At 35.6% G+C, this 14,062-nt stretch overlaps 2 protein-coding genes across 2 annotated transcripts; both read right to left on the bottom strand.

The window, feature by feature from the left end:
- Positions 1–799: 799 nt before the first annotated feature.
- On the bottom strand, positions 800–1,909 carry LOTGIDRAFT_173496 (hypothetical protein; the record flags this gene model as incomplete). The annotated part of the gene is made up of 1 exon (XM_009051238.1): positions 800–1,909. The coding sequence occupies one exon, from the start codon at positions 1,907–1,909 to the stop codon at positions 800–802; it is 1,110 nt and encodes a 369-aa protein (XP_009049486.1).
- An 8,489-nt stretch (positions 1,910–10,398) lies between these two features.
- Positions 10,399–12,248, bottom strand: LOTGIDRAFT_173495 (hypothetical protein; the record flags this gene model as incomplete). The annotated part of the gene is made up of 3 exons (XM_009051237.1): positions 10,399–10,832; positions 10,951–11,026; positions 11,976–12,248. The coding sequence occupies 3 exons, from the start codon at positions 12,246–12,248 to the stop codon at positions 10,399–10,401; spliced, it is 783 nt and encodes a 260-aa protein (XP_009049485.1).
- Between the last annotated feature and the right edge of the window lie 1,814 nt (positions 12,249–14,062).

The following is a 14,062-nucleotide window of genomic DNA, read 5'->3' as shown; positions in this document are numbered from 1 at the left end:
CTGTGTAATAATCTTTGGCTTTATAGGGACTTTGATAGTATAGTTTGTTTGATAAAATAATTGTTATAAATGATTTTAATTTTGTGATTATCAGTTCAAATACATCTTTAATCAATGTAAATGATTTTTGCACTTAATAATTTATTCTTATCTAAAAATATAATCCTTTTATTTAATGAAAGGTTAATTAATGCAGGATTACATGATTGTAGAATATGGGCTCAATCACTTATTATCCTAATCCTATATTGTGATAGGGTGTATTTTTAAAGAAACTTGGTTGTTTTATTTATTTGTTATCTTCTCTAAATACACCACAATTGTTTTTATAAACACCTAATTACATTATACTGGCCTTATACTATTAACTAACTATTGCCCTCTCTTAATCTCTTTAACTCAACTGATCTCACTGGACCTTGTCACCTTCTGTCATTGGCCACCTGAGTGAGTTTCATCACCTGTCCAGTCAGAAACTTTACTTTTACCTAAGTCTTTAAAGAAGAAGGAAGTATATTTCAACCTCCTTGAAATACTGAATACCTACTTCTTTATTCTTTTTCATCACCAGTTATTGTCCAATACAGCATTGGTACTATCATTAGAACAATTCATATTTAACTCGTTACTAACAAAGACATCAAAGTCAGTATCATTATTTTCAATCAGTGGATTTAACAAATCATTAAAATGTTTATACCAACTCTCAGAGACAATAGTGGGCTCAGGTTTTGGGCAGCCTGTTAGAAGTGATTTAGTTAGGGACCAAAATTTTACAGGGTTGTTTTCAGTGCTTGAACTACATAAGTCGTTTAATATGGATTCCTGATAGTTTTTTTTTCTTGACTTGACATTCACGTTTGAACATTGCCTTTGATTCTAAATAGTCTTTTAGTACTGTGTAGTTATTTGTTTCACGAAATCTATTTAGCAACATATTTTTGGATTTTTTTAGTTTGTCTGTTTCCCTGTCGAACCATTTTTTATTGTTAATATAACTAGGCCTAGTCTTAGTTTTCACATACATTCCCGCTTTGTTACCAATTTCTCTTAAGAGTTCATCTAACTTCTTAACGGCTGAAATTATATCTACCTCCTTATTAATCACTTCTATTTGATTGTGCAATTCCGGACTATTCACTAATGTTTTGAAGTTGTCACTTTTTTGTGTTTTCCACCTATACACAAAATTTGAGCAAAGGCTCACATTGTTTTGTTTCAGGTAAACACTACTGTTTACTCGAATTTTACAAGATATGGGTAGATGTTTAGAAATATCACACTTTAGCACTTCAAAGTCTGAAATTAACAAGCACAGGCGTGGGCTAGAAAGAATATAGTCGATAACACTGGCTCCATTTGCGCTAATGTAGGTAAATTCGCCCTTCATATCAGATGTTTTTCTTCCATTTAGAATTACAAGTTCGTTATCACAACATAAATCAATAATATATTTACCGAACTGATTAATGACGGTGTCCTTGTTATTACGTTGACCAACATCCACCTGCTGATAATGTTCGGTATAACAGGCATCAAGGCTTGGAATGTGTGTAGCATCATTCTCTTGAATAACATCAGGAATCGTACCAGTTCTACCATTCATATCACCCATAATCAAGATATCAATGTTACAATATTTACTCCAAATGTCACATATAGCTGATTCTATTAATGAAATAGAGCAGTTTGTATCCTTGTTTTCGTAGAAGATTGATCCGACGGGGGGAATATAGACACATCCAACAATGATATCATTGTCCAAACCTAAACGTTTAGTGTTTATCTTAATCCATATCATTTCTTCATATTTCGCTATATCTAAAATCCGAATAGTATATTCTCGAAGATAATCTTTAATCACTAACATGACACCACCAGAGGCTTTATCTGTAACACAAGTTCGCATCTGATCGAAGGTGAAGAACCCAGGAAAAATCCCTTCAAAGTTATCATTCGGTTTTTGGAAAGTTTCTATGAATCCAATTATATCATAATTGTTGATAACTGTCAGTAGATCCTGATGTTCGGAAAGTTTATATGAAAGCCCTTCAATATTCCATGATAAAAAATCTAGATTTCTAATATCTGTTTTTGTATCAGAATTATATTTACTTTCACTGTTGATTGTTGATTGCTAACGAGTAGACTTAATCTTAATTATCTCCTTTTTATCAAGGTCAAATGTAAACACATCTCTATTTACAAATAGTTTATCATACTTTAGTGACACAGAGTTGTTCTCGTTTCGTTTTGCTTCAATAAGACGGGGGATTAATCCTTTACGAATTAATCTAACTCGTTGGGTGAAATTTTCTGATACGCTACGTGACTCTGACCTTTTGAGTAGTTTTCGCGCCGAATTTAAAACGACGTCTCTTGATTTCAGTCTACTGAATACTACTTTCATAGGTCGAGGTCGCTCTGATACGTTTAATTTTTTGCCAATTCTGTGAACTCGTTCAATAGCGAGTATTTGGTCATCCATAGCACCTTCAATTTTAAATTCATTCTCTATAAAACATCTCACCAATTGCTCACAATCTCCCCATTTTTCATTAACATTTTCCTGCATTCCATAGAATATTAAATTGTTTTGCTTTATCAAATTTTCGGTACCATCAAATTTAGTCCTTATCGTGTCTATGTCTGTTTTCATATCTGTAACATCTTTCTTGAGTGCAATGACTTCCTCTTTAATAGATCTTATGTGTATTATTCTCCCCAGTGGAATGACATGGATCAAGTAACACAATCTTGGATTTGCAGGTAAAGTTAATGATTCATTGAAAAAATCAATACGATGTTTCAGCCTTGTCCAATATCGCAAATATCGTTAACGGGCTTCGAATTTTTAAAAACCAAAACGGCGGAGAGCCTTCGCAACAATAAGCATTGCATGCATAGCGTTGGCCATCTACTTTGTCAAATTTTGATCAGAAATAATGGACGTAAATTTCAATTTCAATTAAGTCATTTTTAAAACTCGATGTTTCGAGAATTTCGACTTGTGAAAGATATAATCAGAAAAATAATCGATTTGTTTGAGTTGTACTTTCGTATATGTCATGCAATGATGTCCTTATTGTATATAAAATTCTATAGCCTGTATGCAAAGTCAAATATAAAATCGAAATGGTTATTTGAAGTGATCAATCTATCAATATTGTATTGATATTGAGTTGGTAATATGACTATGGTCGATAGATATTTGCATATTAGTTGTAACACCTGCGTAATATGATTTTGCCTATTATACATATTGAAATACTTTTTGTTGTTGTTGCAGCAGCACATATAAGAAATAACCATAAAGAAACCTGTCATAAGAATATTTGAAAAAACAACTGAACGTTAAGCTCTGAGGTATTACTTTTTTTATATTACTTGGAAAAAATATTGAATATATATACAGAATTTAATTCTGAAATAGAATCTGAAAGGTAAATATCTGTTAAAATTGTATTCACCTCTATCGAAATGCATAAGGAAAGGGGGGAAAAAGAGGACAAGCCTATTGATCAAGGCCCATGGGATATGGACTCATACTCTCAGAAACGTAACAGTCAGTTCCGCTGCATTTGTCGGCAATGGGCGTACTCACATTTCACTTGTTCAATTGCATTCAAATCGGGACCGAGAGCAGACCAAGATATGATTGCTTCCTTAAGTGGCATTTAATAATTGGACAATAAGTAACTGGACACAATTATATGGAAAACAATTAATTTAATAAGACATCTTGCGACGTTTCGACGAAGGTTCTTCCGTCTTTATCAAGCAATGATACAAAATAGCAGACCAATTAGAATATATAGTAAAAAGTGGATTGGGTAACAAAGGGATTACGTTATCGCAAGATAATTCTTATCCATATAATTGTGTCCAGATAAGATATGATTGAAATGTTGTGCTGATGGAGGAAGTTCCCTGGTGACGCCGGAAGTGGAACCGTGCGTTGAGTTGCTGTAAGATGTTGTTTCGGTGATGGGTAATAAAGGAACAGTGTGGATCTGAAGACCGGGTTAACGTAGCAAATAGCTGTGATTTCATGACCAATATTCTTAGAAAATCTCCGGTTTTCCTTCCATAACACAAGCATCAGCGTAATGTAACGATACGATATAATCCATATCTAGCCGTTGCTTTTACGTCACACGTCACCATTGAATTTATCCAATCGAAATCTCGTAACATGTGGTGTAAAAGGATGGTGATTGCTAATGACGGCCTCCATTGAATTATCAGGAATGTTGCAGTTTCGCATCAATCCCCTTTTCGATAATTCATCGATGTAAAAGTTGACAGAAAGTTACTAACACGTTTTATTAATGAACACGAAAGATTTCAGAGCATTCTAACGCTTCCAACCATCTTTTTGTTTTGTCGGCGGTGACTAACAAATCACCCTAACCTTTGCAGACAAGAATCTTTCAGAGCATTCTAACGCTTCCGACCATCTTTAAACAATTTTCAAGGTGGGATTTTTCCGGTAATGGCGAAATGAAAGGGAACATAATTCGTACAGTCGAACTCGCTTTGTCAAATCAGTAATTCGTGTGTCAGTTCAAATAAATATAAATATTCTGATGAGGTGTAAAGTAAGGCGACTTTTGCTGCATGTTAATGTTCCAATCAATATGAAAAGTTGGATGAGAAAAAACAGCATATTTTGAAATACAAATTAGAGTGTTGGAAATGTGGGCTTGCTATAAATTCTTTTAACTCAGATGTAATCTATTATTGAACTTTTTCCAAACGATCTGAAGATAATACTGAAATTTGTAAGCCCTCTTTGCCGTTCCAAACGTCTAATAAAAGGCTGATCAAACGACTGAAACCTTTTCTTGAATGAACTCAATTGAAAAATTCATCCTGATCCACCAGTTCCTAAATATGAAGATAATAAGTGATAATGTAGTAGTAAACGTATACAATTTTTATTTTTATTATGAATTGATTTTAACAAAAGTTCTAAAAGTTATGTTCTAATTATTAAAACTATTCGGATTTGATAATAATTTCATCAGATAGATAAAACGGTATAACATGTTCAGTAAGGAATAATGTCTCAACTATAAAATTAATAAAGGTGTAAGCCAAGGCGACCAAATTACTTCAAATCTCTTTTTAACCTGGTAATAAAATCTTCTACTTTTAAATATCCGCTTTGATTAATCAATGATTAATTCCTAAAATCGGTAATCAGATTTACCGTCACCTAATTTAAAAGGTTGGCATATAGCTCATGTATCTAAATTAGGTGGTGTTATTACATCAAAAGGTCATTCAGGGACAAACTTGACGAGATGTGAGAGTCTGATGAAGAAGGCCTGGTAGAATTATCATTTTCACCTGAAAGACGGATATCTCCCACTCTCAGGCTGAGGTTTAACCGAACAGAGTGTCAGATGAGGAGACAGCAGGTGAATTCATATTAGAAGGAATGGTGCTACTAACTGTGATGGAAACAGAGGGACTGAGAAGGAATTTTCTGAGGTAACTGTTTTTGGGCTGTCTAGCTCATGTACTACATTACATGACTTCGCATGGCTTTACCTTCGCTAGTCTTTCATTATATTGTAATTGTGGTCTTGATGTAGAAGTTTTTTTACCTTCTTTTTTATACTTCTAGCGTCCCAGCTCCCGTATATATTAAGACTTTATAATTAACAACTATTTTATTCAATCTATTTAACTAGTTAGTTAAATACACATACGAGATGTACGATGGAAAATACTGGGACCCTATTATTCCACTCATATTTATACTCATTTGAGAAAACCACTTAATATTTTTAATGAAACAAGTGTTGAATTATCTTGGTGGTCAATCATATATATATAAAATATTGAATGACCACGATCAAAAGGAATTAATTCTATCCAATATGTTACAACCATTAAATTTACTTTTTTAATAGTTTTTTATCAGCATATTGAACTCTTGAACTTAGTCTAAATGAGTTCACACATGATAACAATTAATTTGTATTATTTCAATTTGATCATAATTTCTTAAGCTACTTAACCCCTTTTTATCAGAGCATTCTTTTACCGTGGAATTATTTAAAACTGAAAGCCCTCTCTAAACCATCTTCTTTTAAAGAAGTTATTAATCAACCTTGCATAAGAGCTCCTTTCACCCAAAACATACCTTTTCTGGTATAATTAAGTCACAAGTTATGCGATTTCATCGAATTTATACAAGATCTTCCGATTTCAACCAAGTCTGCACGATTGTTTTCTAAAAACTGAAAGAGCGTGAGTACTCTAAACGATTTTTACGAAACATAAAAAATTCCACCTTAGCACAGATAGCAGCTAAAAACAGACTTTAAGCCGAAGTACCTCCAGGTTTAAGGTGCTCCGTGTTTGTCAATTAGATGCAAAACATGTCCCTTTATATCAGAAACTCATTATTTTGCAAGCAACTCTACGAATAAAGGTCTTCCGATCCAGGAACATCTAACATGTGAACATTCGAATGTAATTCCGTTAATCTGGGGAAGCCCATTGGATTGAGACATTGAATATGGCAAGACCTATAGGACTAAATATTCATCATAATGTAGGCATAGCACCCTTTGTTGTCCTTTGTTCAATACAACCAGCAATCGATCAATAGTTGCATATTCAAAAAATAAATAACTTAAATGATAATATTGTTCATAGCAAACTAAAACAATCAGTACGTAACAGATACTATTATTTTTTCTAATTTCAGATCAGACTAAGAACAGAAGAAAACCCAATAATGTAGCGGAATCGCTACATGGCAGAGGAGTAACTTCTCAACTCAGCTGTGGGTAAAGTATGGTGTTGGGAATGACAACAAGTAATAAGTTTAATAACTTTATGTACACTTAAATACAAGCAGGTTACATGGAAAATCTGGTCGTACATTCAATTAAGCAGCTCCTAAATCTGTTGTGTCGAACTGCACGCGTGGTTTGGTTTATATAGCCAGTCATCGACTGATGATTGGTTGAGCACAACGTGCATTCATAACAACTACTGCACGTGTTTGGTCTCGTTCGGATACCAGTCTTCGTAAATCGGCGGAGATTGCCGATGTGAACTCGTAAACTTGTTGTACCAGTAACTGGATATTCAAGACTGTAAACAAGGGAGATCAACTCCCGTAACACTCTTCCCCTTCTTATATTTTGAGAGGGAAACTGTGGGTTTAAAAGTTAAGGATTAATAATCCAATTCATCGGGATTAAATTCAACTCCATATTCTGTAAAAACAAAAGTTAGCATCATCTTAAAATTAAAATTATCAATACTTGTGTTTTAACTACTTCATGAGATAATTGTCGAATCTCTTTGGCATTGTACTCTTTCTACCAGATCTAGTAGTGATCTCTCTGGGATCCATAATAGAAACCTTTAATGGTTCTGTGGTATGATTTTCTGAAGAAACTACCATAGCCTTTTCTCGATCGTCAATAGAAAGATTTTCTGAAGGAGCTTCCATAGCCTCTTCCCGGTCGCCAGATAGAGCCAGATAAAAATTTGTGTCTAAGCCGCTTTAACCAAATCGGGAAGGGATTATCGTTACAAAGTTTTAAATGGTCATGATGAATCATTTTACTAGTCTTTTAATTGGACAATTCATACAAGGGATGACAGGTCTTTGTGATTAAGAAAGGACCTTTCCATGGAGGCATAAGTGTCTTGCTATACACTATTCTTGTGGATGAATCCACTTGGTAAACAATGTCTCCAATATAGATTTTCATGAAGAGATATATCATAGTCCCTCTTTTGCCTAATCTGACACCCTTTCAAATGCGTACGAGCTAATTCATGTACCTCTTGTAAAGTTTGCCTGAGTTCCGATACCCATTCAGATGGAGCTAATAGAAGATCCAGTGGTTGAGAAACTTCGCGTTCAAGCATCATCATGTTTGGAGTAAAGTCAGTTTGATTTTCTACGGAATGTAATGCCATGGAAATAAGGGCGAGATTATCGTCCCACTCATGTCCATTTCCGTCTATATAACATCTAATCATTTGAAAAACAGTAATGTTATACCGTTCCACCTGACCGTTAGAGGAAGGATGATAAGGTGTCGTCTGGTTTTCGAAATTTCAAGTAAGGAGCAGAGTAACTTGAAGAGATTGCTCTCAAATTTAGCTCCTTGATCAGAGTGAATTTGAAGTGGAAAACCAAATGTGCTAATAAACCTCATCACCAAATTCTTTGCGACTTTGCAGATTGATCTGGTAAGGGAATAATCTCCAACCATTTCGTAAATTGATCTATGATCATTAGAACATATTTGTTTCCTTTATTAATAGTCATGAAAGGTCCAAGAATATCTAAGTGTAAACGTTCCATGGGATATCCAGAATGGTAACTTCTTAAAGATGCCTTTAGTTTGCGACATGCATTTTTATTTTGGTTACACAATGAACAATTCTTAACGTATAATTTGCAGTCATTAGACATTCTGTACCACCAATAATATTTACGAAGTCGACCGTAAGTTTGTTTCGACCAAAGTTACCTGCACACTTGGAGGAATGAGCATGATACAAGATCAGAGTTTTCAAAGCATCGGGCGTAATCAACCTCTTTGAGTTTGAACAAAATTTGTCTTCGTTAGTTATGTAAAGTATGCCATTGTCGAGAATTAACCTATTTCGATTCAACCAAAGATATTTTGTCGCTGGACTACACAAATACAAATCTCTAGGAATAATATCACTTTCTAACCAATCAATAATTAACTTAATGCATTTATCTGAGCACTGCTAATCCTTAAGTTTATCTGTAGTATAACTCTCCAGCCAGTTAGAGTTTTCGGATACTGTGGATAATTGCACAACATCAGCTTGGGAGCCGTTGCAAAGGGTTGAATGTGCGTCGTCTAACTTCGCTAGCCTAATTGGTGCATCGCTCATGATCTTAGTCGTTGCGAGAGGAACGACATCGTCAACGTCTTCCCAGAAACGCTCCCCAACCATACTGACGAAAACGTTTAAAGACCTCTTCTAGTTTTGTTAAACTATCTTCAAAAGATTTCCCTAAAATTACGATATCATCTAAATATACTAAAACATCGTGCCAAGTTAGACCTCGTAGAACTAAATTCATTGCTCTTTGAAAAGTTGCAGGTGCGTTCGTATAACCCGTATCTTGATATAAATGCGGTTTTATGGCGATCCGACGGTTCAATCTCATTTTGTTAATACCCAGAAGCCATGTCAAGGGTCGAATATAAAGATTTCCCCTGTAACGTTTGTAAGCAATCTTGGATATTTGGCAAAGGAAATCTATCTTTAACCGTTATATTATTCAAGGCTCTAAAATCGATGCACCATCGTAATGAACCGTCTTTCTTTCTGACTAAAACCGATGCACTTGAAAATGGGGATGAGGATGGCTGAATAATGCCTTCCTTGAGTAATTTTTGTAGGTGTTCATATTCCTGATCTTGGAAATGAACAGGTGTTCTGCGCATTTTCTGTTTAATAGGAGGGTTGCTTCCGGTTTGAATTGTATGAGTTATCTCAGAAAATCGTCCCAAGTCTAAATCATGTTGAGCGAAAGTGTCCTGGTACTTTTCAGTCATTGCTAAATTATCACCAGATTTAACAAACAAGTCTTTTAAATGAGCTGGAACAGTCATTGATGCGGTATCCACGTCAACAGTATTAATAGAAAAGCTGGGGCCTTTCGAGATCGTACCCAATCTACTTATGTCACTTCGAAAACTAGAATTTGACGAAAATGAATTAGAATTGGGTTATGGTATAGTTTTTCCGATTATCCTCTCAGCATTTCCTATATGATGTCGTTTTTTAATGTTTTGAATGAATCAGAGTCATTTATTATCCGAAAAATGGTATATCTGGACTTCCCTAGGGTTGAGGAAACCAGCAAACCCTTGTTATTACTAGGATTAGGTTCAGACACGAAATCTCCTTCGATTTGTCTCGAAAGTTCTGCTCGACATAAACCTACTGAATTTGGAGGTATTGTTACCCGTTTACTGACTAATACTTCAGATAAATCGTCTTTACTAGCGTATGATCGTAAATTAGCGTTGATTGTGTCGTTGCCGATTTGAACTGAAGGATGCTCTATATTTATTACACATTTATGATGCGCCAAAAAGTCTAAGCCTAAAATTATGTCATCGTCCATAGCGACCATATACACATCCCAGTCAAAATATTTGTTACCTATTTTAATTGACATACCTGAAACGCGTTGCGCATAAACAGGTTGGTCTCCTAATCCTGAAAGTTTAATAATTTCTTTAAAAATAAATCGCCCATTATACGTTTTACATATATTTTCGTTAGCCAATGTAAGCATAGCAGCAGTGTCGACACCTGCGCTAATTTTGGATTGATTTACGACCACAGGCAAAATTAAATTTAATTGTTTCGATAATCGTATCCTAGCATCTGGCGAAGTGTCATTAGACCTTGAACTACTTCTATGATTCGACTCATATCACGAATTGGAGACGAGTTATTATTTCTCTTTCCCCGTCTTCGAGATCGTCCGGAGTCAGACTGAGAATGTTCAGTTTCCGACTCTGACCTGTCACTGCGTCTTACTCTATAGTCCCTGTCAAAGTTACTGGAACGTCTATCGTTATAACGATGAGGAGGTTCACGATCCTGTTCTTGGCTATTATTATAACGTTCGTATCGCCTAGGTTGTTCTTGGTCTCGATACGGTCTATTATATCGATTGCCATTCGTCCAAGTACGACTATCGTATCGAGATCTGCCCAGAATATCTAGGGAAACTCTGCCTGGCCTCCCTGTATTCGCCGTTACTGCGATTGTATCTTGAATTATATCTGTCAGTAGGAATGTCAATTTTATGTTTGTCAACTTTCTCTTTGTATAACTCAGTCAGTTTGTCTACTATGGAATTTAGCTGTTTGTTAATCATTGCATCAATTTTTTCCAACTTACTGGATACAGCATCAACGTTAAGGTCACTGGTGTTAACTTTAACCGATTCGGTATCAGACTCAGATTTAAAATTCACCTGTCCATGCGAAAAGTTTTTGGATCCGAATAAACTTTTCTGATTGGCTAAAATGGTCTTGTGTGTTTCAATGCGTCCTGAACTGATTTTGGATTCTTTTCCATAGCTTTTTGCGCGGCGTCCTTCTCCTTACAATCACGGAGAAAGCATTCAATATCTATTTGGTTCCTAGTTTTACTGTTAGCGTCTGTATAACCGTCCATGGCCTAAGTTTGGACACGTTGAGCAAATTCTGGAAGAGATTCTGTTTCTAGTTGGCGTAGTGATTGTAACTCACGTCTAGCGGAAACAGTTTCTTCTTTTTCGCTAAATCGAAAATTCAGTTCTTTCTTGAATTCTCTATACGAGAGTTCAGAAGAGAGATTGTCTGCATATTTGAGAGCGGAATTCCTTAGACAGTCAAGTAGTCGGTCCAGTCTTTTCCTACTTGACCATTCTTGATGCCGTGCGATTCTTTTCAAATTGTAGTATATACGGTTCCCTCGGGTCACCGGAAAACGTTAGCATTTTAGGTTTCGGAGGACTGCGGCTACGATACCTTCGTCTGTTTCCCCGTCGTCTATGTAAATGATCAGACTCTGAATGCGAACTTGCATTAGATGTTAAATCTGAATTCGTGTCTCTGTCTGTATCATCCGTGTCCGTTTCAGTTGATTGGCCTTTCTTACGAGAAGCCAATTTGTCGTGAGTTTTTGTCGACTTAGTTTCATTGAGCATAGCTTGTTCGTAACGTTTTAGCTCTGTTTTTACAGCGGGCGTATCTTTCAAATTCCTAGGTATGATGTAGTCGGAGTCTTGTTTAGGTGTGGTCAGTCTATTAGTAGCTAATGTGGGCAAAACTGGCAAGTCTACCTAAGAATTTGACTTGTCCTCTATTAGATCCACTCGTCTTGCTATTTTGCAACAGTTGAAACATTTCGTCCATGCGTCTATCCGATTGCTGCATTACCTGAGGGATGTCTGGTGTCGTATTTAACGTTAATTTATCTAAGTCAGACAATGGGTCGGGGATTTCAAGTCCTATAATTTCACCTGTCTCTACCATTTCCCAGTGACTTAACTTCCCTAGGCTTAATATTTGATATAATGTTATGGGTATATCTTGACTTTCCCTAATTTGAACTATACGTTCAGCTATTTTATCTCCTACATAATATCTTATCTGTTTTAATTCTTCCACAGTTGCGGTCTGTATATTAATCGACTTCCCTACTCCGGCCATGTTTATGAAAAATCAATGAAAAACGTAAAGCAACTTCTCTGGACGGAAGAAATTCATATAATAATAAATAATGTCTTAAACAAGGCGCTTGTGAGCTCTATTTTCACTTTTTACGACAAAAAGAGCGTCGTATGTGAAATATAAAGTGCCGATATCCTATTGAGAAAAGTGATTAGCTTCTGTAAGAAGACCAGTGCAAGAAAAAAATGTGAAGTAATAAATCCCATACGAAAATCACTTTCGAGTCATAGTACTCAATTGAGGACCACGTGCATACCTAACCTACGTGTTAAACCATGATAGCTAAAAGCCTTCAAGGTGGAAACTTAATCGAGGTGTTGATACCGACTGAGTAACCGTCGAATGTATCAATAATGGAAATATGGCTTACAATTAAATCAGCTCAAAATTTTATTAATTTTCGTCTGTAATTTTGTAAAATAAATCTGAATAATTAGAACAAAATAAATCTGAATAATTAGTACAAAATAAATCTAACACAATACAATTATCCCACTTCTGACACCAAATGTAGCGGAATCGCTACATGGCAGAGGAGAAACTACTCAACTCTGCTGTGGGTAAAGTATGGTGTTGGGAATGACAACAAGTAATATGTTAAACTTTATGTACACTTAAATACAAGCAGGTTACATGGAAAATCTGGTCGTACATTCAATTAAGCAGCTCCTAAATCTGTTGTGTCGAACTGCACGCGTGGTTTGGTTTATATAGCCAGTCATCGGCTGATGATTGGTTGAGCACACACGTGTATTCTCGTTCGGATACCAGTCTTCGTAAATCGGAGGAGATTGCCGATGTGAACTCGTGAACTTTACATCAAAAGGTCATTCAGGGACAAACTTGATGAGATGTGAGAGTCTGATGAAGAGAGCCTGGTAGAATTATCATTTTCACCTGAAAGACGGATATCTCCCACTCTCAGACCATCTCTCTCACCATGACAGTGATTTTGGCTTGGTTTACATTCACCATCCAATTCTAAATAAGACGATGACTGCAAACCAGCAGACGGTGTTTGATAAAGGGCATCTGAGGATAAACTGAACAGAGTGTGAGATGAGGAGACAGCAGGTGAATTCATATTAGAAGTATTTGTGCTACTAAATGTGATGGAAACAGAGGGACTGAGAAGGAATTTTATGAGGTAACTGTTTTTGGGCTGTCTAGCTCATGTACTACTTTACATGACTTCGCTTGGCTTTACCTTCGCTAGTCTTTCATTGTATTGTTATTGTGGTCTTGGTGTAGAAGTTTTTTTTACGTGAAACATTTTTTATAATTTAGCTACCTAACCTCTTTTTATCAGAGCATTGGCGTGGAATTATTTAAAACTGAAAGCCCTCTCTAAACCATCTTCCTTTAAAGAAGTTATCAATCAAACTTTATTTCATAACCCATATATACTAGATTAGAACGTGAACAGATACAGTCGCAATAGTCAAGAGCTGTGGGATTCATTGAGCCGTGAAATAATACAAGGCCAAACAGTGATCACTGGAACTGTGATACTCCTGTGACTTTCTGTGTGCTCCTTATATTTTGGATTACAAATACATTTGAGGTTATATATATTTTATATAGTTAAATGTCAAACGACGAACCAAAAGAAACAGAGACAGTCACGGTGATACACCGAAACCAGACAATAAAACCAGCAAAATGTCTCAAGATGGCGCAATTACAAATGCTCAAAAGGGGTCTTTTGAATATGTCGCCGAAAAAATAGATGATCTTATGCATGGGCTATCAGAAGTAAACAAAACCAAGAAAATATGAGTAAATAAAATAGA

Source organism: Lottia gigantea (genome assembly GCF_000327385.1).
Source record: "Lottia gigantea unplaced genomic scaffold LOTGIsca_161, whole genome shotgun sequence".
Taxonomy (NCBI): Eukaryota; Metazoa; Mollusca; class Gastropoda; family Lottiidae; genus Lottia; species Lottia gigantea.
The sequence above is the reverse complement of the archived record's forward strand: the minus strand, read 5'-3'. Positions and strand labels throughout refer to the sequence as shown.